The 22,230-nt window shown below is 46.0% G+C and overlaps 4 protein-coding genes across 7 annotated transcripts; 3 read left to right on the forward strand and 1 right to left on the reverse strand.

Moving 5' to 3' along the window:
* Positions 1 to 140: 140 nt before the first annotated feature.
* Positions 141 to 3,031, reverse strand: LOC121966010 (autophagy-related protein 16-1-like). Its single transcript, XM_088071467.1, has 4 exons — positions 2,871 to 3,031; positions 862 to 980; positions 407 to 513; positions 141 to 318 (listed from the first exon to the last, which is right to left on the reverse strand). The coding sequence occupies exons 1-4, from the start codon at positions 3,029 to 3,031 to the stop codon at positions 232 to 234; spliced, it is 474 nt and encodes a 157-aa protein (XP_087927593.1). The 3' UTR covers positions 141 to 231.
* fktn (fukutin) lies at positions 2,908 to 7,290 on the forward strand. 4 transcript variants are annotated; one of them, XM_042509964.2, is made up of 10 exons: positions 2,908 to 3,163; positions 4,275 to 4,331; positions 4,585 to 4,785; positions 5,016 to 5,162; positions 5,246 to 5,376; positions 5,580 to 5,712; positions 6,086 to 6,215; positions 6,404 to 6,537; positions 6,623 to 6,747; positions 7,014 to 7,290. In XM_042509964.2, the coding sequence occupies exons 1-10, from the start codon at positions 3,062 to 3,064 to the stop codon at positions 7,225 to 7,227; spliced, it is 1,374 nt and encodes a 457-aa protein (XP_042365898.1). In that variant the 5' UTR covers positions 2,908 to 3,061; the 3' UTR covers positions 7,228 to 7,290. The 4 variants fall into 4 exon arrangements, with proteins under 4 accessions (XP_042365898.1, XP_042365899.1, XP_042365900.1 ...); XM_042509965.2 differs by having other exon boundaries at positions 4,588 to 4,785; XM_042509966.2 differs by lacking the exon at positions 4,275 to 4,331.
* Positions 7,291 to 9,253: 1,963 nt separating this feature from the next.
* Positions 9,254 to 10,166, forward strand: ufc1 (ubiquitin-fold modifier conjugating enzyme 1). Its single transcript, XM_088070597.1, has one exon. It carries the CDS (start codon positions 9,389 to 9,391, stop codon positions 9,905 to 9,907), a length of 519 nt encoding a protein of 172 aa, XP_087926723.1. The 5' UTR covers positions 9,254 to 9,388; the 3' UTR covers positions 9,908 to 10,166.
* A 615-nt stretch (positions 10,167 to 10,781) lies between these two features.
* Positions 10,782 to 21,912, forward strand: ythdc1 (YTH N6-methyladenosine RNA binding protein C1). Its single transcript, XM_088070596.1, is given in 17 exon segments — positions 10,782 to 11,005; positions 12,149 to 12,250; positions 12,704 to 13,005; positions 13,093 to 13,474; positions 14,078 to 14,140; positions 14,241 to 14,335; positions 14,494 to 14,602; positions 14,688 to 14,805; positions 15,179 to 15,263; positions 15,334 to 15,488; positions 18,432 to 18,511; positions 18,781 to 18,817; positions 19,183 to 19,222; positions 20,889 to 20,954; positions 21,061 to 21,158; positions 21,160 to 21,244; positions 21,327 to 21,912. Coding segments are annotated over 17 exon segments (2,031 nt in total). The 5' UTR covers positions 10,782 to 10,974; the 3' UTR covers positions 21,510 to 21,912.
* Positions 21,913 to 22,230: the final 318 nt, after the last annotated feature.

A 22,230-nucleotide genomic window follows, 5' to 3' on the forward strand; every position in this document is an offset into this window, starting at 1 on the left:
GAATCAGTCAGAAGTCATGTGACAGGTGTGATACCTGTGTGGGCGGGAGCTAAGACGTGTCGGGCGTTTGATGGTCTGTTGGCGATCATTAATGACGGCGTGACGCGTTTAAAGTGTTTCGTCCACAGAGACTCAAACACTCTGGGCTCAACTGTCACTTTTATTTCACAAAAAACTCTTTTCATCATTAAAAAAAAATCACGTTTCTGCTGTCATGACATCATCAACGCATCACTCTGACAGCCACAGTTTGAAGGTTCGGTCGTAGGAGCTGGTGGCGATCAGCTTCCCGTCAGGCGACACGTCGACGCCCATCACCTGGAAAAACAAACAGGTGTGACACGTTAACGTACCCACCAATCAGCAGCAGCTCCTCAACCACCAATCAGAGCGCAGCGTGTGGTACCTTCCCCTCGTGTCCCGCCAGCGTCTTCAGCGGGGTCCAGCCCGGGTGACTCCAGACCTTCGCCGTGTTGTCATACGCTCCGGTCAACAGGAAGTGACCTTCTGTGGCTACACGCCAACAAACAGGAAGTGACATCAGAGACACACTGAATTAAAAATAAGCAGTAAAATAAAAAAATTACACAAAGTTAAAACAAAAAAAGAAAAATTTATTGTAAAAAATAAAATTGGCCATAAATAACAATAATTTGCATGAAAAAAACAAAAAAGAAAAATTTATCCTGAAAAGAAAATAGTCCATAAACAGTAATATTAAAAATAATGATACTAATAATAAATTAATCCTTAAAATAAAACACAATAACTGAGGACAAATTTAATTTAATTATTTAGAATAAAAAAGTGAGGGTGCGTTTGTTTACGTTGGAATAAAAAAGTGAGGGTGCGTTTGTTTACGTTGGAAGCGGACCGCAGACAGCAGGTTCTGGTGGGCGGGGACTGTGTACAGACACTTTCTGTTCCTCAGCTCCCAAACCTTACAGGTGTTATCACCACTTCCTGTTGCCAGGTGATACCTGAGAGCAAAACAAACAAACAAAAACACCGTCAGGAATATTCAGATACCACAAACACCTGGAAGGCTCTCTATATACATCACAGAAACAACAAACAAAACAACAAAGCAAAAAACAAACAAACAACAAAACAAAACTGAAACAGAAACAGAGACAGAAACAGAAACACAGACAGAAACACAGACAGAAACACAGACAGAGACAGACAGAAACAGAGACAGAGACAGACAGAAACAGAGACAGAAACAGAGACAGAAACACAGACAGAAACACAGACAGAGACAGACAGAAACAGAGACAGAGACAGACAGAAACAGAGACAGAAACACAGACAGAAACACAGACAGAAACACAGACAGAAACACAGACAGAGACAGACAGAAACAGAGACAGAAACACAGACAGAAACACAGACAGAAACACAGACAGAAACACAGACAGAGACAGACAGAAACAGAGACAGACAGAAACAGAGACAGAAACACAGACAGAAACAGAGACAGAAACAGAGACAGACAGACAGAAACAGAGACAGAAACACAGACAGAGACAGAGACAGAAACAGAGACAGAGACAGACAGAAACAGAGACAGAAACACAGACAGAGACAGAGACAGAAACAGAGACAGAGACAGACAGAAACAGAGACAGAAACACAGACAGAAACAGAGACAGAAACAGAGACAGAGACAGACAGAAACAGAGACAGAAACACAGACAGAGACAGACAGAAACAGAGACAGAGACAGACAGAAACAGAGACAGAGACAGAGACAGACAGAAACAGAGACAGAAACACACAGAAACAGAGACAGAACAGAAACACAGACAGAAACACAGACAGAAACAGAGACAGAGACAGAGACAGACAGAAACAGAGACAGAGACAGAGACAGAGACAGACAGAAACAGAAACACAGACAGAGACAGAAGCACAGACAGAAACACAGACAGAAACAGAGACAGAAACAGAGACAGAAACAGAGACAGAGACAGAAACAGAGACAGACAGAAACAGAGACAGAGACAGAGACAGACAGAAACAGAGACAGAAACAAAGACAGAAACAGAGACAGAGACAGAGACAGACAGAAACAGAGACAGAAACAGAGACAGAGACAGACAGAAACAGAGACAGAGACAGAAACAAAGACAGAAACAGAGACAGAGACAGAGACAGAGACAGACAGAAACAGAGACAGAGACAGAGACTGAACTTCAGACCTTCAGAAAACTACAATAACACTTATTCTTTCTTATTGGCTGTGTGTTTATCCTGCTGGTCTCTGATTGGCTGAACGAAGTACTCTCTGAAATACTGTAAAAGGTTCTCTCTGAAGTACTCAGTGAAGTACTGATACTGTAAGAGGTACTTTAAATTATTTATTTACATATGTACTTTATGTAGACATTATTGCTATTGTGAATAATAATTAGTTAATTAATATTATTCATTTAAAACATTATCTAATTAATATTAATTTAATAGTTTAAGAATAATTTGTTAATATCATTAACATAATAATAATTATTTAATTAATTTGCTATTTTATATAGCTAATAAATATTAATGACAATATTTTTGATTAGTTAGTCGTATATATATTCAAAATTTCGGTTTATTGATAAATTAGTAGTATTTATATTAACAATGTGGCATTAATGATTCATTAATAATATTTATATTAATGATTTAATATTATTGATTGATTGATTATATCTACATGCATGATTTGTTCTATTGATTATACTTCTATTAATAATATAGCATAATTGATTGTTGATTATATTAATATTGATATAAATGTTAATATAATCATGATTAATTTATTTATATATCATTGATGGCGCTGATGTAGACCTTTATTGTGAAGGGTCCTTCCACTGAACTGTCTTCCACAAGCTTTTACTTTGAAGGTCTCCGCAGGAAGCGGAGGTTTTGAAGATGGCGGCGGTTCCCGCAGCTGTTTCGGACAGCTCGGTGTTTTTCGCGCCGTCTCGTGTTTTTGGCGCCGGGAGTCCCGGACAGAGAGCTCCGGTGGTGATGTCATGAGCACCCAGTTACTGCGCACAGTGACCGGATGCCTCGCGTGAACCGGACGGCCGTTTTATCGCTGCTGATCGTCAGCAGCTCCGTCTTCCTGTTGTTCCAGCTCTACTACTACCGGAAATACGTCAGCAAGGTGAACGCCACACACACAACTTTATTAGCAATATTTTATTATTTTATTAATGTAAAAAAGAACAGAAAACAGACTCTGTTCACCTGTACTTATTATTAGTAGTAGTATTAGTATTATTAGTAGTAGTAGTAGTAGTAGTAGTATTTCTTAGTATTATTATCATATAAATAAAAGAAAGCAACTGTTAACAGACTCTGTTCACGGTACAGTTTTTGTTCGTATTTTTCTTATTATTTTTACTATTCTTATTCTTATTGCTATTATTACTATTACTATATTAATAAAAGGAAACACCTGTTTACAGACTCTTAACAGCGCAGTTCTGATTTTACAACAGATAAATGCTATAAAACACTGAGAGGACAATAACTGAGCAAACAATAAAAAACCAACAAACATAAATAATTAACACAAACAGGAAACAGACAACTGCAGTAAACTGTCATGTGACAGAAGCGACACCAGTTTCCTCCTCTGAGTTTTTCATCTGTTTTGTTTTTATTCAGTTAGAAAATAAACATCAAGTCACATTTGGGCTGGGATCTTTGCTCCAGGCCAGCTCAATGCTCTGGGCCGGCTCTTTTTCAGGGCTGGCTCAATGCTCAGGGCTGGATCTATGCTCAGGGCCGGCTCTATGCTCAGGACTGGCTCTATGTTCTAGACCGGCTCTTTTTCAGGGCTGGCTCAATGCTCAGGGCTGGCTCTATGCTCAGGGTCGGCTCTATGCTCAGGGCCGGCTCTATGTTCGGGGCCGGATCTATGCTCAGGGCCGGCTCTGGTCTTGGGGCCAACACTAGGTTTCGGGGCTGGCTCCAGCTCTTGTACTGAAGGCCCACCTGGTGGTGGTCTGAGGGTTTGGGTGGGTCGGGCTGGTCGGGGTCGAGTCTCGGCATCCTGACAAATGAAATAAATGATGCAACAGCAGGAGGCTCGTTACTGTTTGAGAAGGTATACAAAACGACGTAAACATGAGAGCGGAGAGCTAATATACTAAAAATGAAACAATAGTGTCTAACCATCAACCACTCAGGACACGGCAACAGTGACGTCACAAAGTGTTAGTTGATGATTTTATTTGAAAAATATTTCCCATCGTGCCTTTCTTCTGCAGCCTGGCCCACAAATCCTGAGTCGAACAGGTCACCTGACTACCAGTGACCTGCAATGGGTGAGTCAGCGCCAACTTAAACAGTACTGCCGTTAGCTTCACTGTTAGCATTAGTGTTAGCATCGCTGTTAGCATTGCTGATAGCCTGTTAATGTCACTGTTAGCATCGTTGTTAGCTGTCCTGTCGGCAGTCATTTTATTTGTAAAATAACAAGAAAACTGCTTTTATTTTGAAGTCTTGAAATGCTGAACTCCTTCCTTTCCTGTTATGGCAGCCGTTGCCATAGTAACCCTCTGTGTTTTGGTCCTGCAGCAGACGGTGAAGCAGTTTCTGATGTTAGCTCGTCGCTTCAGGCTGCCACTGTTCCTCACCGACACCGCCGCTCTGACGCTGCTCTCCCACGATGCATTGAGGCAGCGCGACCGGCTGCTGCACGAGCCGCACTGCAGCTTCCTGTGCACCGGCCGGCCAATCACGTCCTTCGCTCTGCAAGCTAGTCTGTGGAAGTATGAGGTGAGCGCCGAGTTCACGATGCAGACTGTACGAAAAGACGGACAACAGGACAGCAGCGCCCCCTGCTGTCCTCCAATCAGCCCCCGTGTGTGTGTGTGTGTGTGTATGTGTGTGTGATTGCCCCCCCTCCCCTTCACACTTGTGCTGTCCTATCAAATGAAGGCAAAAATGCCCCAAAAAATATCTTAAAAAATAAAGTATAAATATATGTCTGTGTTTGTGTCCGTCAGCCTGGCTTCCTGTCCGCCGCTGAGCAGAAAGGCTTCGAGCTGCTGGAGCTGCGAGGAGACGACCCGCGATTGGCCAGCCTGGACGCCCTATCAGGACAGGACGTCCCCCTGTACTTCCTGCTACGCCTCCAGGGACACATCATCCAGGTGGGTGGGGCCACAGGTCACGGTAAGAAGGTGGTGTCAGTGAATATATTTTGTCAAGGTGACAATAAATATATTTTGTCCAGGTGGTGTTCCTGTACGAGCGCAGTGGGAACTATTTGTGGCACGGACCATTGCGTCTCAGATCTGACATGGACCGAAGCTTCGCACCGTTCAAAATGTTCGACTTTGGACGCCACGCTGGAGCGTACAACAGGTGAGACCTCCTGATGTCGCTCAACAGTGATGAGGTGATGATGTCATCCTCAGGAGTGATGAGGTCATCCTCAGGTGTGATGATGTCATCCTCAGAAGTGATGAGGTCATCCTCAGGTGTGATGATGTCATCCTCAGAAGTGATGAGGTCATCCTCAGGTGTGATGATGTCATCCTGTGTTTGGTGATGTCGCCCCCTTGCAGGCCGGAGCTCATCCTCACCGTCCTCGATGGCCTCGACGTTCGAATCCCGCGAAATGTTTCCCGCTTCCTGTCCGAGCAGAGACACGCTCACTTCCTTGAGTGCCGTTACCGTGACGCCCGCAACTTCCTGCAGGTCAGATAAAACACAGGGCTTTTATTGTGAAGGGTGTGTGTGTGTGTGTGTGTTTAGTGTGCGTGTAAACACACACACACTGACATGAGGCCTGACAGTGAGTCAGTACAGAAAGGGTTAACAGTTAGCATAATGATCAGAATCAGTGATGTCATCAGTAAACACAGATCAATAAACAGTGTGAGCGGCTGAACTGCAGCTGATCTGCTGCTTTTCGGTCATGACATTCACACTCAGATCTGCTGCGGCGATCACACTGTTTCCTCCGTGCCAAATCAGTCTGTTTACGTGTTGTTTACGTGATGTTTCTGTTTGTTGTGACGTCTCCGTGTAATCGTTACTCTCTCTCTCTGTCCGTTGTGTGTGAACGCAGCTCTATCCTGACGACACGTCTCCGGAGGCCGTCGATTTTCGAAGGAAAGTGAAGTCACTGCTTCATTTAGCCGCTCGAACGCTCGCTGACCTCGACGTCCCATTCTGGCTCAGCAGCGGCACCTGCCTGGGTAACATGCTAACTACACATAACATGCTAACAACATATGACATGCTGAAATTATACAACATATTAACATGTAGTTTGTGTGTAGTTTGTTTGTAGTTTGTGTGTAGTTTGTTTGTAGTTTATAGTTTAGTTGTAGTTTGCATGTAGTTGACGGTAAGCCCTCACCTCTCTCTGATTGGCTCCCTGCAGGCTGGTTCCGGCAGTGCAGCGTGATCTCGTACAGTCGTGATGTCGATATCGGGATTTTCATCACAGACTTCAAGCCGGAGCTTGTCGCTGCCTTCAGAGACGCCGGAATGACACTCAAACACAAGTTTGGAAAGGTTAAAACTGTTTCTTCTTCTACTGAAACTTCTGACCCGTCACCTGCTATCTGACCTAAGGTGTACATTTTATTTTGAAGGGTAGGTGGAGGACAGCCTGGAACTTTCCTTCCTGAAAGACGACGTCAAACTGGACATTTTCTTTTTCTACGAGGACGGAGACATTGTGTGGAACGGAGGGACGCAGGCCAAGAGTGGCAGGAAATTCAAGTAAAAACCTTTATTTATATCTACGAAAACTTTATTTAAAATGTTTATCCTTTCAAAGTAAAACTGAGCAGCATGTTGTATGTAACTAAAGTTTTTTTTGTCAGGTACATCTAACGTTGTTTCTTTTGAAATGCTTTAAATAAAGTTTTTCCTCAGGTACATCTTTCCTTGTTAATATTAAAATGTTTTAAATAAAGTTTTTTTTCCTCAGGTATGTCTTCCCTCGTTAATGTTAAAATGTTTTAAATAAAGTTTTTTTCCCTCAGGTACGTGTTCCCGCGGTTCTCGCTCTGCTGGGCGGAGCTCCTGGAGCTAAAGGTTCGTGTTCCATGTGAAACGCTCGACTACGTGACGGCGAACTATGGCGCCACCTGGAGCGTCCCCGTGAGGACATGGGACTGGAAGTCATCACCTAGCAACGTGCAAGAAAACGGGGTGTGGCCTCAGGGGGAGTGGGCGGAGCTTATCCAAGTTTACTGACAGGAACAAAACACATGAATCGACCTGGAAACTTTGAATAAAAACTATGTGACAAAAAACAAACGCAAAGTTTTTTTTGATTAATGTGCAAGGTTCTGAAGATGAGCCGCTGACATAATCAGGATAACAATAATAACAATAATAACAATAATGATAATAATAACAATAATAACCAGTGACAATGAAAATAATAATTATAATAACAATAACAGCAGCAATAGTAATTAATGATAAAATAATAAGAATGACAATAATAATAAAAATAATAATAATGAAACTACTAACTTTAACAACAATATTTATGATATTAATAACAATGATAAAAATGACAATAATAATAATTATAATGATACTACTAATAATAACCATTTTTTTTTTTTTCCATTTTCTTCCGCTTATCCGGGGTCGGGTCGCGGGGGCAGCAGCCTAAGCAGGGAAACCCAGACTTCCCTCTCCCCGGCCACTTCATCCAGCTCTTCCCGGGGGACCCAGCGTTCCCAGGCCAGCTGAGAGACGTAGTCTCTCCAGCGTGTCCTGGGTCTTCCCCGGGGCCTCCTACCGGTGGGACGTGCCCTGAACACCTCACCAGGGAGGCGTCCTGGAGGCATCCTAATTAGATGCCCGAGCCACCTCATCTGGCTCTTCTCAATGCGGAGGAGCAGCGGTTTCACTCCGAAGCTCCTCCCGGATGACCGAGCTTCTCACCCTATCTCTAAGGAGAGCCCAGCCACCCCACGGAGGAAACTCATTTCGCCGCTTGTACCCGATCTAGTTCTTTCGGTCACTACCCAAAGCTCATGACCATAGGTGAGGGTAGGAACGAAGATCGACCGGTAAATCGAGAGCTTTGCCTTTCGGCTCAGCTCCCTCTTCACCAAGACAGACCGGTGCAGAGTCCGCATTACTGCAGACGCCGCACCGATCCGCCTGTCGATCTCCCGTTCCATCCTTCCCTCACTCGTGAACAAGACCCCGAGGTACTTAAACTCCTCCACTTGGGGCAGGACTTCATCCCCGATCCGGAGGGGGCACGCCACCCTTTTCCGGCTGAGAACCATGGTCTGGGATTTGGAGGTGCTGATTTTCATTCCAGCCGCTTCACACTAATAACATTAATAATAATTATAATCACTTCTGTCAACAACTGACGGTAAAACTAAAGGAATTTAGAAACTTTTCTTAATGAAAGACAAACATGAAAGTTACACGAAGAAAAACCACAAACCAAAAGAAAAGAAGTAAAAAAATACTAACAAGGAGCAGATAAGCAGCTAACACTGACCACCATATATGTGTGTGTGTGTATAAATTATGTACATATATACACATAGAGAGATTGATAGATACATAAAGAGTACCGATGGATATATAAATGACAACTAAAGATATATCAAAACAGTAATAGATATATATAAGAATGTTTGTTTTCTACAGACAGTGTTTATTGAGACAAAAAGTAGAAGTTGATGAATAAAGTTTATCATGTTTTGAACATGTCACCGTCCCGGCGTCAGCTGCAGGCACCATCGGCTGTTTGAATCTCTGTACTCTGAATTAAATAGTGCACTAAATAGGGAATAACAAACGAGATTTCGGACACCATGTTTCTCCCCCAGAAATACACGGCTGCGTTGTGGTATACAGAAGTTGAATGTAGTGTACATCGTATGTACACGCAGATTTGCTGTGCGTTGTGGGTATTTTATAGTGCACTATATAGTGGATGAAATTAACCGCTGAGAATTCGAACACTACTACAAAATGGCGAACACACTATATAGTGCACTATATCCGTGACGGGTAGGTTTCGAACACAGCTCATGTGAACATTGTGTCGTTTGTCGTCACGGTTACAAGGAGCGGACCGTAACGTCACTTCGATAAATAAAACTCCTCGTAGTCCTGAACGGCGTTCCAACAGTCCCGCTCTCCCCTACTCTCACGCCGACTGAATGACGTCAACAGATCTGTTCACTTCCGGTCCGGCAGGTGGCGCCATGACCGCCGAAAAACACCTGAAGAAGAAAAATTAGAAGCTGTCAGAGCGGAAGTCCACGTCAGTGCAGACAGTCCGTGTCCGGTACCGGAGCCTCCCTTGCCGTCAGCACCGGAGCCGTTCTCCCTTTTTCTTCTTCTTCTTCTTTGGTGTCGCACCTGGAGGATGGCGGACGAGGCCACGCGCAGTACCGTGTCGCAGATCCCGCTGCTGACGGTGCATGCGGGTCCCCGGGACCGCGCGCTGTGGCCCCAGCGGCTGAAGGAGGAGTACCGCGCACTCATCCGGTTCGTGGAGCAGAACAAGGCGGCGGACAACGACTGGTTCCGCCTCGAGAGCAACACGGAGGGCACGCGCTGGACCGGCACGTGCTGGTTCATCCACGAGCTGCTGCGCTACGAGTTCCGCGTGGAGTTTGACATCCCGGTGACGTACCCGGACACCGCGCCCGAGGTGGCGGTCCCGGAGCTGGACGGGAAGACCGCCAAGATGTACCGCGGCGGCCGCATCTGCCTCACCGAGCACTTCGCGCCGCTCTGGGCGCGCAACGCGCCGCGCTTCGGCCTCGCGCACCTCATGGCGCTCGGGCTCGCGCCCTGGCTGGCCGTGGAGGTCCCAGACCTGATCCAGAAGGGCCTCGTGGTCCACAGGGAGGGCCAGACAACGGCACCGGCACCGGAGTGACGTCACGGCACCGGCAGACACGCGGAGAACCCGGAACTGTAAATATGATCCTTTCACAATAAAAGAGTTAAAGATTTCAGTCTGAGAGTCTGATGGTGACGTCATGAACACATGATGAACACATGATGAACACATGATGAACATATGATGACAACATGGTGAAAACATGAATGATGAAAATGAGGTCAGAGGTCACTGACCCTGAGATCTAACTGTATATATGGTCCTTTCACAATAAAAGTTCAGTCTGAGAGTCTGATGATGACGTCATGAGCACGTGATGAACATGTTGACAACATGAGTAGATGAAACATGCAAAGGTCAGAGGTCACTGACCCCAGAGCTCGAGGAAATATCCTTTCACAATAAAAGAGTTTAGTTAAGGACTAATTACAACAAACCAAATGTTTTGTGTGTGTGTGTGTGTGGGAGGAGGGCAGCTGATAGTGATTTGAAGTTTATTTTACTGCAAATTTTGATAGAAAACACCTAATTATTATTATTATTATTTCTATTTTATTTGAAAAATTTTGGAGATTTTTTTTAAATTACAAAAATCAGGGTGGAACGGTGGCGTGTGCGTGTTGTCCCCGTGTCTGCGTGGGTTCTGTCCGGGTCTGCGGCTTCCTCCCGCAGTCCAGAGACTGTGAGGGTGAGCCTGAAAGCTGGTCCGTCTGTCCGTCTGTACCCCCCCCCCCCGACGTGAGTGGTGACGTCGAGTTTGTCCCGCAGAGAACAGATTCTTTCTAATAACAATAAACATCATTATTGTTGTGGTTATTGTTGTGGTTATTGTTGTGATTATTATTGTTGTTGTTTTTGACGCCTGGTGTCCGGGTTAGGGTTAGGGTTAGGGCTCCAGTAGATGGCGGTAATTTACCGGGACGCTCTTTTTCCACCACAGAAGAAGAAGGAGCTCCAACAACAGTCGGTCGGCCATTTTCTTTCAGAGAGCCGCTGCGGCTGTTCTCTGTCTGTTGTTGTTTGTGTGTTTGTTTGGATCCAAATAAAAACAGGTTCATCTGTAGCGTCACCTTAGCGCGAGGCAGGAGCACGTCATAGTGTCTATGATGGCGGCCGACCGGCGCGAGGACAAAGGTAAGAGGCGCGAGCAGGCCGCTTGGTTAGCAGCAGCTAGCTGGTCGCGTTAGCATGTGTGCTGTCTTTGTTCAGCTGTGGATCGATAATCGACAAATTATGAGCAATTTATCTATGTGTAATCAATCATCACATTAATAAGTGGATGATGACGAGTTCACGTGTTGAGTAAGGAGCAGCAGCGCGCGCGACCCGCGCATTTATTCATTAACCAGCGACAATTCGTCACTGCGGCTAACACGCTAAGCTAACAAGCGAACATCAGACTCTACTGATCAATATACTGATTCTAGAGTCACACTCTACTGATCAATATACTGACACGAGAACCAGACTCTACTGATCAATATACTGACACTAGAACCAGACTCTACTGATCAATATACTGATACTAGAGTTAGACTCTACTGATCAATATACTGATTCTAGAACCAGACTCTACTGATCAATATACTGATTCTAGAACCAGACTACTGATCAATATACTGATTCTAGAGTCAGACTATTGATCAGTATATTGATCAGTAGAGTCTGGTTCTGATACTAGAACCAGACTCTACTGATCAATATACTGATACTAGAACCAGTCTCTACTGATCAATATACTGATACTAGAACCAGACTCTACTGATCAATATACTGATACTAGAGTTAGACTCTACTGATCAATATACTGATTCTAGAACCAGACTACTGATCAATATACTGATTCTAGAACCAGACTACTGATCAATATACTGATTCTAGAGTCAGACTCTACTGATCAGTATATTGATCAGTAGAGTCTGGTTCTGATACTAGAACCAGACTCTACTGATCAATATACTGATACTAGAACCAGACTCTAGATTAAACTTGTTAACTTGACATTTAAATATGTTAACAGTGTAAGTAAACTACAGTTTGTGTTGTTGATGTTGTTGTTAACAGTGTAAGTAAACTACAGTTTGTGTTGTTGATGTTGTTGTTAACAGTGTAAGTAAACTACAGTTTGTGTTGTTGATGTTGTTGTTAACAGTGTAAGTAAACTACAGTTTGTGTTGTTGATGTTGTTGTTAACAGTGTAAGTAAACTACAGTTTGTGTTGTTGATGTTGTTGTTAACAGTGTAAGTAAACTACAGTTTGTGTTGTTGTTGTTTCAGATGGAGAGTTGAATGTTCTGGAAGATATTCTGACTGAAGCTCCGGATCAGGATGACGAGCTCTACAACCCCGAGACTGAACGGGCCGTCAGCGACAAGAAAGGTACCTGTACTACGCTCACTATACTAGTACAGATACTGCTGACAATGGTACTATACTACTACTGATATTGCTGAGAATGGTACTATACTACTACTGATACTGCTGAGAATAGTACTATATTACTACTGATACTGCTGAGAATGGTACTATACTACCACTGATACTACTGAGAATAATACTATATTACTACTGATACTGCTGAGAATAGTACTATACTACTACTGATACTGCTGAGAAGACTCACTCTACTTGTACTGATACTGCTGAGAATACTAACTATGATAACACCATATAAAGTTCTGAAAATACTACTACTACCGATAGGGACGATAGTATAGTACTTCTGGTAGTGAACATAGTACTGCTGTTAGTGATGATAGTATTACTGGTAGTACTGGTGGTCATAAAGCAGCAGTCGTGTGTATAATCTAAACCCTCTGTTTTGTCTGTCAGGAACGAAGAGGAAGAGCGAGCGCTCTGACAGCCAGGATCTGAAGAGGCTCCGCCCCTCCACAGGCCACGCCTCCTCCCGCTCCTCCTCCACCATTAAGAGAGCCCTGGGGCCCCCTCTCTCCTCCTCCTCTAAGAAGGTGGCTTCCAGCCCCCGCGGCCGCCATGCTGCCACTACCAGCTACCGCCACGAGTACTACGAGGAGCGAAAGGGGCGGCGAGGGGCCAGAGAGGCCACCAGGAGCCGTGGTGGAGACGATGTCCGTCGCAGGGACTCCCAGAGAGGACTGGACTGTCTGAGCCAGGTACTCTTACCCAACCAATCAGCTCTCAGCTCAGTCACAGACAGCCAATCAGCTCTCAGCCTGTTGCTCTCTCCTGTTTGTTCTCAGAAACTGCGGCGGGTAAGCCCCTCCCCCCATGAGGAGGACAACCAATCAGAGGAGGAGGCGGCAGCAGAGTATGGCTCCGAGCAGGGGTCGGGAAGCTCCTCCCCCGCTGCCTCCCACGTAGAGGAAGAGGAAGAGGAGGACCAGGAGGAGGAGGAGGAGGAGGAGGAAGAGGAGGGCATGGAGGAAGAGGAGGAGGAAGAGGAGGATGAGGAGGAGGGGGAGAAGGAGGAGGAGGAAGAGGAGGAGGAGTATGAGCGTCGTGGCGGTGAGGGAAACGACTACGACACCCGCAGCGAGGCCGGTGATTCGCGCTCTGCCTCCTCCGTCAGTTTCTCTGATGACGGCGAGTCGGTGCACTCAGGCTCCGCCTCCGAGGCCTCAGGTAACCATGGCGACGATGAAGACGCTGTGACCTCGTCCACACTGAAGCGTCGCCTTAAACAACCCATTAGTTTGATTTAACAAGCGGTCGGTGGTCTAAACCCGGTGAAGCTGCTCGCCGTTTCTCTTTAAAGGGACGGACGCATGGTCCTCACAGGGGTCACACCAGGTCAATGCTCTACTCATCAGGGGCCAAATGTGGCCCCCGTACAGTGGCGCCAAATATTCTCTAATTCCCATTAAAGGGATTGACCCAGTGAATTGTTTTTGACCTTTAGGTGTCCATAAGGGCCAGAGTGCATGAAACAGCATCTAAATAGACCCCCCCCACCCCCGACAGAGGTCCTAGACACAACTCTAATGTCCAGAAATCCTAGAAATGTCCAAGAAACCAAGAAGTGTCCTAAAATCAAAGAAATGTCCTAAAATCCCAGAAATGTCCTAAAATCAAATGTCCTAAAATCCCAGAAATGTCCTTAAATTGTAAAAAAAAAAAAAAAAGTCCTAAAGTTCTTAAAACATTCTGAAAGCTTTTGTTTTTGTTTTGAAAGGGTTAGGACTGATGGGCCGAGCTCTGTGATTGACTGTGCTTTTGTTTTGAAAGGCTCAGAGAAGAAGCGGGAGAAGCTGTCGTCATCGGTTCGAGCCGTCCGTAAAGGCATGGAGAGTAAGTACGCGGTTCTCACTGTGTGTTTGTCACGTTTTCTGTCAAGTTGTCAGGTAACAGCCACTTCCTGTTTATAACAGCCACTTCCTGTGTGTCTCAGATCCGACTAGTAAGCTGCGCTACATCCTGCGAGACGCTCGCTTCTTCCTCATCAAGAGCAACAACCACGAGAACGTCTCTCTGGCCAAAGCTAAGGTACCACACTGTTGACTGAGCTGTGTACTTCCTGTTGACTGAGCTGTGTACTTCCTGTTGACTGTGAGCTGTGTACTTCCTGTTGACTGTGAGCTGTGTTCTTCCTGTTGACTGTGAGCTGTGTACTTCCTGTTGACTGCGCGCTCTGTGGTGTTCAGGGCGTGTGGTCGACGCTGCCGGTGAACGAGAAGAAGCTGAACGCAGCGTTCCGCTCGGCTCGGAGCGTCATCCTGGTCTTCTCTGTGAGGGAGAGCGGAAAGTTCCAAGGTAACGTACTGGAAGATTTTCCACTTCCTCTGTCCGTCTGTCCTCGTGTGTTTTAAGCCTTCTGTCTCGTCTGCGGCGCCTCCAGGTTTCGCCCGTTTGGCATCAGAGTCTCATCATGGCGGATCTCCGATCCACTGGGTTCTTCCTGCCGGCATGAACGCCAAGATGCTGGGCGGAGTCTTCAAGATCGACTGGCTCTGCAGGTAAACACCTGGACCACAACGAAGAAGGAAACATTCATCTGCCCCGGGGCCTGATGGGATATGTAGCCCTCCAGAGGGTCCCTGTTCCTCCTCCTGCTCCTGGACATGGTCTTTGAACCAAAGACCAGTTTAGTAGCTGGACTGGAGTCCTGGTCCCTGGTTCCAGACCTGGTCTCTGGTGGTCCGTGGTGGTCCGCAGTGATCCAGGTCATGAGGGCTGCAGATCCGACTCTGGGTTCTGGTTTCCACGTTGTTGCGCTGGTCGCTGTGTGTGACTGGTTCCTGATTGGCTCCCGGTCAGGGATTAGACTCACACAGAGTGTCATGTTTTCTGTTTGGAGACGCGGCTTCACTCAGGTGTGTTTGTTTGCAGAAGGGACCTCCCCTTCACGAAGACGGCTCACCTGTCCAACCCCTGGAACGAACACAAGCCGGTGAAGATCGGTCGTGACGGACAGGTGAGCTGCTCCTGAGTTCAGGATGGTGTCTGCGTCACGCCGAGTCGTTAACCTTTTCTGTTTCTTTCAGGAGATCCAACCAGACATCGGTGCCCAGCTGTGTGCCTTGTTCCCATTGGACGAGAACGTGGACATACACCAGGTGGCTCGCCGCGTTCGTCACAAGCGCCGGACGCCGACGGAGCCGCGGCCTCGGGGCCGACCGCCACAGCGCGAACCGGGAAGGTTAGCCAATCACCAAGCTCCTCCTCCCGCTTCCTGTTCTTCTTCTGCTGCGACCACGGTGCCACCTGCTGCCAGACGAAGGAGACGGCCGCTGCCTTTAGCTGGTGGCTAGCTTTCCCGTGGCTAGCGTTGGTCATTGTTGTTTTTCCAGTCTGGAGTTTTCCACCGGAGACGGCGTGGTGTGCGGTGGGTTTGAAAAAATCAGGCAGGAAGTTAGAATCCTTGGGGGGGCGAGGAAACGGTTAACGTCTCAGAGATGAGCTCTTAGTTCAGGTTCAGTTAAATTTTAACTTCCTGTTTTCTAAAATCAGAGTTCAGCTGGAGGGCAGGCAGGCTTTTACTTTGAAAATCAACTCTTGGGTTGAAGAAAGTAAATTTTTCTAAATTTTGTTGTTGCTAAATTTCTCCTCTGAAGTTCTTTCTTTGCAGGAGTTTCATTCTTCGGAGGTTTAAGATGAAAAAGTTAGCTGGACTGTGGCTGGCCCTTTCAGAATAAAAGCAGAGAGGATGAGCGTCTCTGGACTGATGGAGGAGGGGGTGGGGGGTGAGGGGGCCAGTTGTAAAACAGACGGGACTGGGTCACCTGTTAACCAAACAGGTGACGAGATGTGGTCGAGCAGGGGGCGTGGCCTCTGGACTGTCCAATCAGAGGGCAACAGGGGGTGTGGCCTTCAGACTGTCCAATCAGAGGGCAACAGGGGCGTGGTCTTTTGACTGTCCAATCAGATGGCAGTGGGGGCGTGGCCTCTTGACTGTCCAATCGGGGGTAGGAAGTCTGGGGTCAGGGCATGGTCAGTAAGGTAAAGATGGACTCCAATTTCCTTTAAAATGCGTAAAAATCCTTAAAAATCCCGTTGGACTGAAAAAGTGACGACCCCCCTACAAAAAGGACAGTTATACACCCCACCCCATCCCCCTTCCTTTATGCAGGCACACACACACTGAATCAGGACTCGACGAACTGTTGGTGTGTGTGTGTGGGTGTGTGTGTGTGTGGGGTGTGTGTGTCCTCTCTGTGGACTGAAAAAAAAAGTTAATAAAAGGACAAAAGGACGAGAAAATGTCCTTTCAGAGGGACGGGAAAACGTCCTCTCTGTGGTCAGGACTGGTGCTGGTCTGGAGGGGGAGGGGCGGGGCTTTGTTAATTGATTGACAGGACTGCACCATCATCATCATCATCATCACCCCCTCCACCCTTTCAAAATAAGAGGGTTAATAAGAGCCAGTGTGATGGACTGATGAGGAGAGAAACTGTTGTTGTAATCAGAGAGTTGTTGACATAAACAGCTCGACTGAAGCGGTATGTTGTCCTCTCAGAGGCCCGTCCTCTTCCTCTTTCTCTTCTTTGTTTGTTTTTATTGTGTGTTTGAAACATATTCTGTCAAAATGCTGCTTTTGTTTTTCATCAGCGAGCCGTCAAACTGTTAGCTTTTATTTACAGCAGGAAACGTTCACACAGTCCACCGTCCTCAGGGACAAAGACAAAAAACAGACAGCAAGAGGACAGGAGACATGAGAGGGACGCAGATGTCTTTAGATTAGGGCTGGGCAGTTAATCAAAAATTCATCAAAACTGAAATTCAGAACCTCGAACCAACGTAATCTTACCCGTGTGGGATATTTAGTTTTTTGTTATTTTTTTTCCTTTAAACTCTGTTAACCTTTTACCAAAGAGGACTCGCCAACCCCCACACATCTGCTGTGAGTCTCACACTTTTGTTCTCTGTCTGACGCTCTGAGGAAAATCTCCCGCCAAAACTCTGCGACAGCAGAATTGCTGAACGGTCGTGATACAGTGAACAACTTTGACTTCAGAATACAGCTGAGTGTTTGACCACCGAGCGGCGTTTCATTATCAATCAGCTGGTGGTCCGACAGCAGCGCAGTGAGACAGACAGCCAATCAGAGCGCAGCTTCTCTGAAGGAACAAACAGCCAAATATTCAGAGGTGAAAGTGACTTCTTCAGACGTCTACAGACGACTTTGTGTTATTTTCAGCTTTAATCAGACTTTGGATGAATTATTTAGAAACACCAGGACGCATCGCTCCGTGTCTCATCCGGCCGCTCACACTGAGCTCTCATTATTATTACCAGGGGCAGATGTAATGTTTTGGGGTCCCGGGGCCACAAGCACATGAGCTTATTTTCAGCCTTTCTCTAACTGTGAATGTCGGCAGGCTGTCGGCAGCTATAGGAGAAGTAGGCCGACTCAGACGTTTTTAATTCCTGAGTAAAATGATTAACAGCACAGAAGTTTGACAGAAGCTGAAGTCAGAGTCCTGCAGTCAGGAGAGGTTGGCCTATTATCAGCACAATGTGCTTCAATTTACCTGAAGTTTGTTTCAGATGGAGCTTTTTTTTAAAATATAATTCTGGAAAGTTTAATTAATAATAATAAGTCATATGTTTATTACACTCCAACACACCATGGTCACATGACACTGTGTCAGTGAACTATGAGGACAAAAAACAAACCACAAAATAATTCGTAATCGTAATCGAACTAAATGTTAAATTTATCATGATATTGATTTGAGGTCAAATCGCCCAGCCCTAACACAGATGTCTTTAGCTGGACACAGATGTCTTAAGTTGGACACAGGTGTCTTTAGCTGGACACAGATGTCTTTAGTTGGACACAGGTGTCTTTAGCTGGACACAGGTGTCTTTAGAGGGAGGCAGGTGTCTTTAGACGGACTTCATGGAGCTTCCTGTAAGACCCTTTCAGAGTAAATCTGGAGCAGTTTCAGTGTCTTTGGTGACGTATAGGAAGTTTTTCTTCTTTTGTTTGGAATCTGACCGGAGGAGTGTGTCTCTCTGTGTGTGTGTGTGTGTGTGTGTGTGTGTGTATGTGAGAGAGAGAGAGAGAGAGAGTGTGTGTGTATGTGTGAGTGTGTATTGTTTGTGTGTGTGTGTCTTAATTGTGGACTTGTTTGCGTAGGCGTCGTCCTGAAGAGTACGACCTCCACGGCAGGAAGCGGCCGCGAGCCGACGGTCCGCCTGACTTCAGCCAGCGAGCAGGTCGTTAAACTCTCCCTCCGTCTGTCGTTTTAACTTCAGTCAGATGAATTTTGTTTTTATTTTCTGTTAACTCTGAGATGAAAATGTTGTCTGAGTTCAAATGTTGAGTTGAATATCTGAATGTTTTTTTTTCTCGTGTTAACCAAAGTTCGATGATGTCCGTGCAGCATCAGATAAACAGTCGTCATTGTTTTTCGTTGGTCTCTGCTGACGGCCTGCAGACACACACTCTGTTTGAAATGTAACCAAAGGATTGATTTTATTTTCAGGCTTCATCCAGGACCTCCGGAATCAGCCGGTGGACAGGTGAGATGCCCCCCGTCACTCACCTGGAGCAGGTCACAGGAAGTGGGCGGAGCTGCAGCAGCATCAGTGAAATGTCAAAAATGTTCACTTTTTAAAGGAAATTAGGATTATTAAAATGTTTTGATAGCAGTGTTTCAGAACGTGATACACACCACCTTATACTTTGAAAAACACTAACAGTAATTATGTCTTTTATTAAAGTTTGCATTTTATTTATTTAAAAATATATTTCAAATTTTATCTGCATAAAATTTCATTCAAAAAATGTTTTAAAGATCAAGTATAAAATTAACAAAAAGGTTATTAATGATAATTGGGGTTAAAATCAGTTTAGTTTCAGCTCTTTTTTTTCTTTTCTTTTTCAGACGGTTCTCTAACGTGAGACGAGACGTTTTCCTAAACGGGGTGAGTCAGTCTGATAACCGATGTCCGGCCCTGGTTTATCGTAGTCAGGTCTCATCTCCTCATCAGGGTGTTAGCGCACACAGGACAAAATACATCCACAGTGGAAAATTATTACATTAAAGTCTTTAAAAGATACTTACAAATATGTAACACAGTGTGACTGCTGTTGAGTGGGAATATGCAATCAGACTTTCTGTGGAAAGGTTCACAATGTTTATCATAAAATAATATTCAATATAAATAATAACAATATTCAGTGTTCATAATAACAAACAATTTCATGTAGGTTCAGGTACGTTCAGTCACATTCAGGTACCTTCATGTGTGTTCAGGTGTGCGGTATGCTCAGGTGTGTTCAGTTATGCTCAGGTGTGTTCAGGTACGCTCAGGTGTGTTCAGTTATGCTCAGGTGTGTTCAGGTACGCTCAGGTGTGTTCAGTTATGCTCAGGTGTGTTCAGGTATGCTCAGGTGTGTTCAGTTATGCTCAGGTGTGTTCAGGTACGCTCAGGTGTGTTCAGTTATGCTCAGGTGTGTTCAGGTATGCTCAGGTGTGTTCAGTTATGCTCAGGTGTGTTCAGTTATGTTCAGGTGTGTTCAGGTACGCTCAGGTGTGTTCAGTTATGCTCAGGTGTGTTCAGGTACGCTCAGGTGTGTTCAGGTATGTTCAGTTATGTTCAGATACGCTCAGGTGTGTTCAGATACGCTCAGGTGTGTTCAGATACGCTCAGGTGTGTTCAGGTATGCTCAGGTGTGTTCAGGTACGCTCAGGTGTGTTTAGTTATGCTCAGGTGTGTTCAGGTACGCTCAGGTGTGTTCAGGTATGCTCAGGTGTGTTCAGTTATGCTCAGGTGTGTTCAGGTACGCTCAGGTGTGTTCAGGTATGTTCAGTTATGTTCAGATACGCTCAGGTGTGTTCAGGTATGCTCAGGTGTGTTCAGATACGCTCAGGTGTGTTCAGGTATGCTCAGGTGTGTTCAGGTATGCTCAGGTGTGTTCAGGTACGCTCAGGTGTGTTCAGTTATGCTCAGGTGTGTTCAGGTACGCTCAGGTGTGTTCAGTTATGCTCAGGTGTGTTCAGGTACGCTCAGGTGTGTTCAGGTATGTTCAGTTATGTTCAGATACGCTCAGGTGTGTTCAGGTATGCTCAGGTGTGTTCAGATACGCTCAGGTGTGTTCAGGTATGCTCAGGTGTGTTCAGTTATGCTCAGGTGTGTTCAGGGTACGCTCAGGTGTGTTCAGTTATGCTCAGGTGTGTTCAGGCACGCTCAGGTGTGTTCAGGTATGTTCAGTTATGTTCAGATACGCTCAGGTGTGTTCAGGTATGCTCAGGTGTGTTCAGATACGCTCAGGTGTGTTCAGGTATGCTCAGGTGTGTTCAGTTATGCTCAGGTGTGTTCAGTTATATTCAGGTGTGTTCAGGTACGCTCAGGTGTGTTCAGTTATGCTCAGGTGTGTTCAGGTATGCTCAGGTATGCTCAGGTGTGTTCAGGTATGCTCAGGTGTGTTCAGTTATATTCAGGTGTGTTCAGGTACGCTCAGGTGTGTTCAGTTATGCTCAGGTGTGTTTAGTTATGCTCAGGTGTGTTCAGGTATGTTCAGGTATGTTTAGGTACGCTCAGGTGTGTTCAGTTGTGTTGATGGTCTCACCTGTGCTTCCTGTTTCAGTCCTATAACGACTACATGAGGGACTACCACCACAGTGTGGGTCCTCCAGCTCCCTGGCAGACTCTGGTGAGTTATTGATTGCTGATTAGCTGATTGAGTGTTAATCAGCGGATTATTGATTGACGATCGATCTGCCGACTGCAGACTGATGATGTCATGTTTTCATCGTTAGGCGGCATACCCCGGCGTGGACCAGCCGCCCCCCCACCACCCCCCCTACTATCACCACAGCCACCCCCGCCTCCCCCACCAGGCCTACCACCACCATCACCCCCCTGCCGCCGCACGAGGCTCCGCCCCCTCGCTTCAGGGACAAGCAGCGGGCACCACAGCACCGCGCCTTCGCCTCCAGCCCTGTGAGTCTACGCCCCACCTCCACCCCCCACCGTGGTCATTCGACCTCTGACCTCTGACCTCTGTCTCTCTCCCATAATGCAGCACGACTACGATATGCGTGTTGATGACTTCCTGCGGCGGACACAGGCCGTAGTGAGCAGCCGCCGAGAGCGTGAGCGGCAGCGAGAGCGGGACCGAGGCGGACCCCGCCGAGAGCGCGAGCGAGCGAGGGACCGCGACCGGGAGAGAGAGCGGGATAAGGAGCGGGGCCGGTATCGCCGCTGATGTCACTTCCTGCCATCCTGCAGGGCTCTTATTTTGACAGTTCCCTTTTTTATGTTAAAATCATGAATAAAATCGAAACATGGTGTGATGATGTCATTGTGGTGATGTCATCATGATGATGTCATCACTGCTTTGTCTGTGAATATTTAAAGAACTGAAGCTTTTATTTTGATGGTCTGTGTAAAAGGGAAGTGACCTCACAGCACAGGAACCTTCACACTTCATTTCCCAGAATCCTTTGTGGTTTCTCATGTTTCAGTTCAGAGGTTCTCATTGTGCAGCCGGCGGCCCTTTGAGGGCCGTCAGGGTCACCTGAGGGGTCCAACAGGAAACACAACCTTCTACTTCCTTTTATCACTGCTGCTTTTATTGTGGATGAACAACAATAAAAACTTCCTCCTCACTGTTGGTGTTTACTTTTATTTTGTAGTTTACTTCCTGTTAACGTGATGGACTGCCTCCTGCTGGTGACATCACAGCAGCACTTTCCATTTGCGTCCTGTTTTCATAAAATTTATTGATCAGCAATGTATGGATCAGCAGTGAATTGATCGGCAGGGTATGGATCGTTGTTGATTTGTTTCCTGTTTCTGATCAGAGTGGGCGGAGCTTCTGTTTTTGTACAAAATAAAAATAACGAATCAGCTGTTACTGCCAAGGGTAATTAGATTACCCACCAAGTGTAATCAGATTGTATTCCATATTTTTACTTTTTAAAAAT

The sequence above is a fragment of the Plectropomus leopardus genome, chromosome 20, assembly GCF_026936395.1.
Source record: "Plectropomus leopardus strain MGB_pleo_1.0 chromosome 20, ASM2693639v1, whole genome shotgun sequence".
Taxonomy (NCBI): Eukaryota; Metazoa; Chordata; class Actinopteri; order Perciformes; family Serranidae; genus Plectropomus; species Plectropomus leopardus.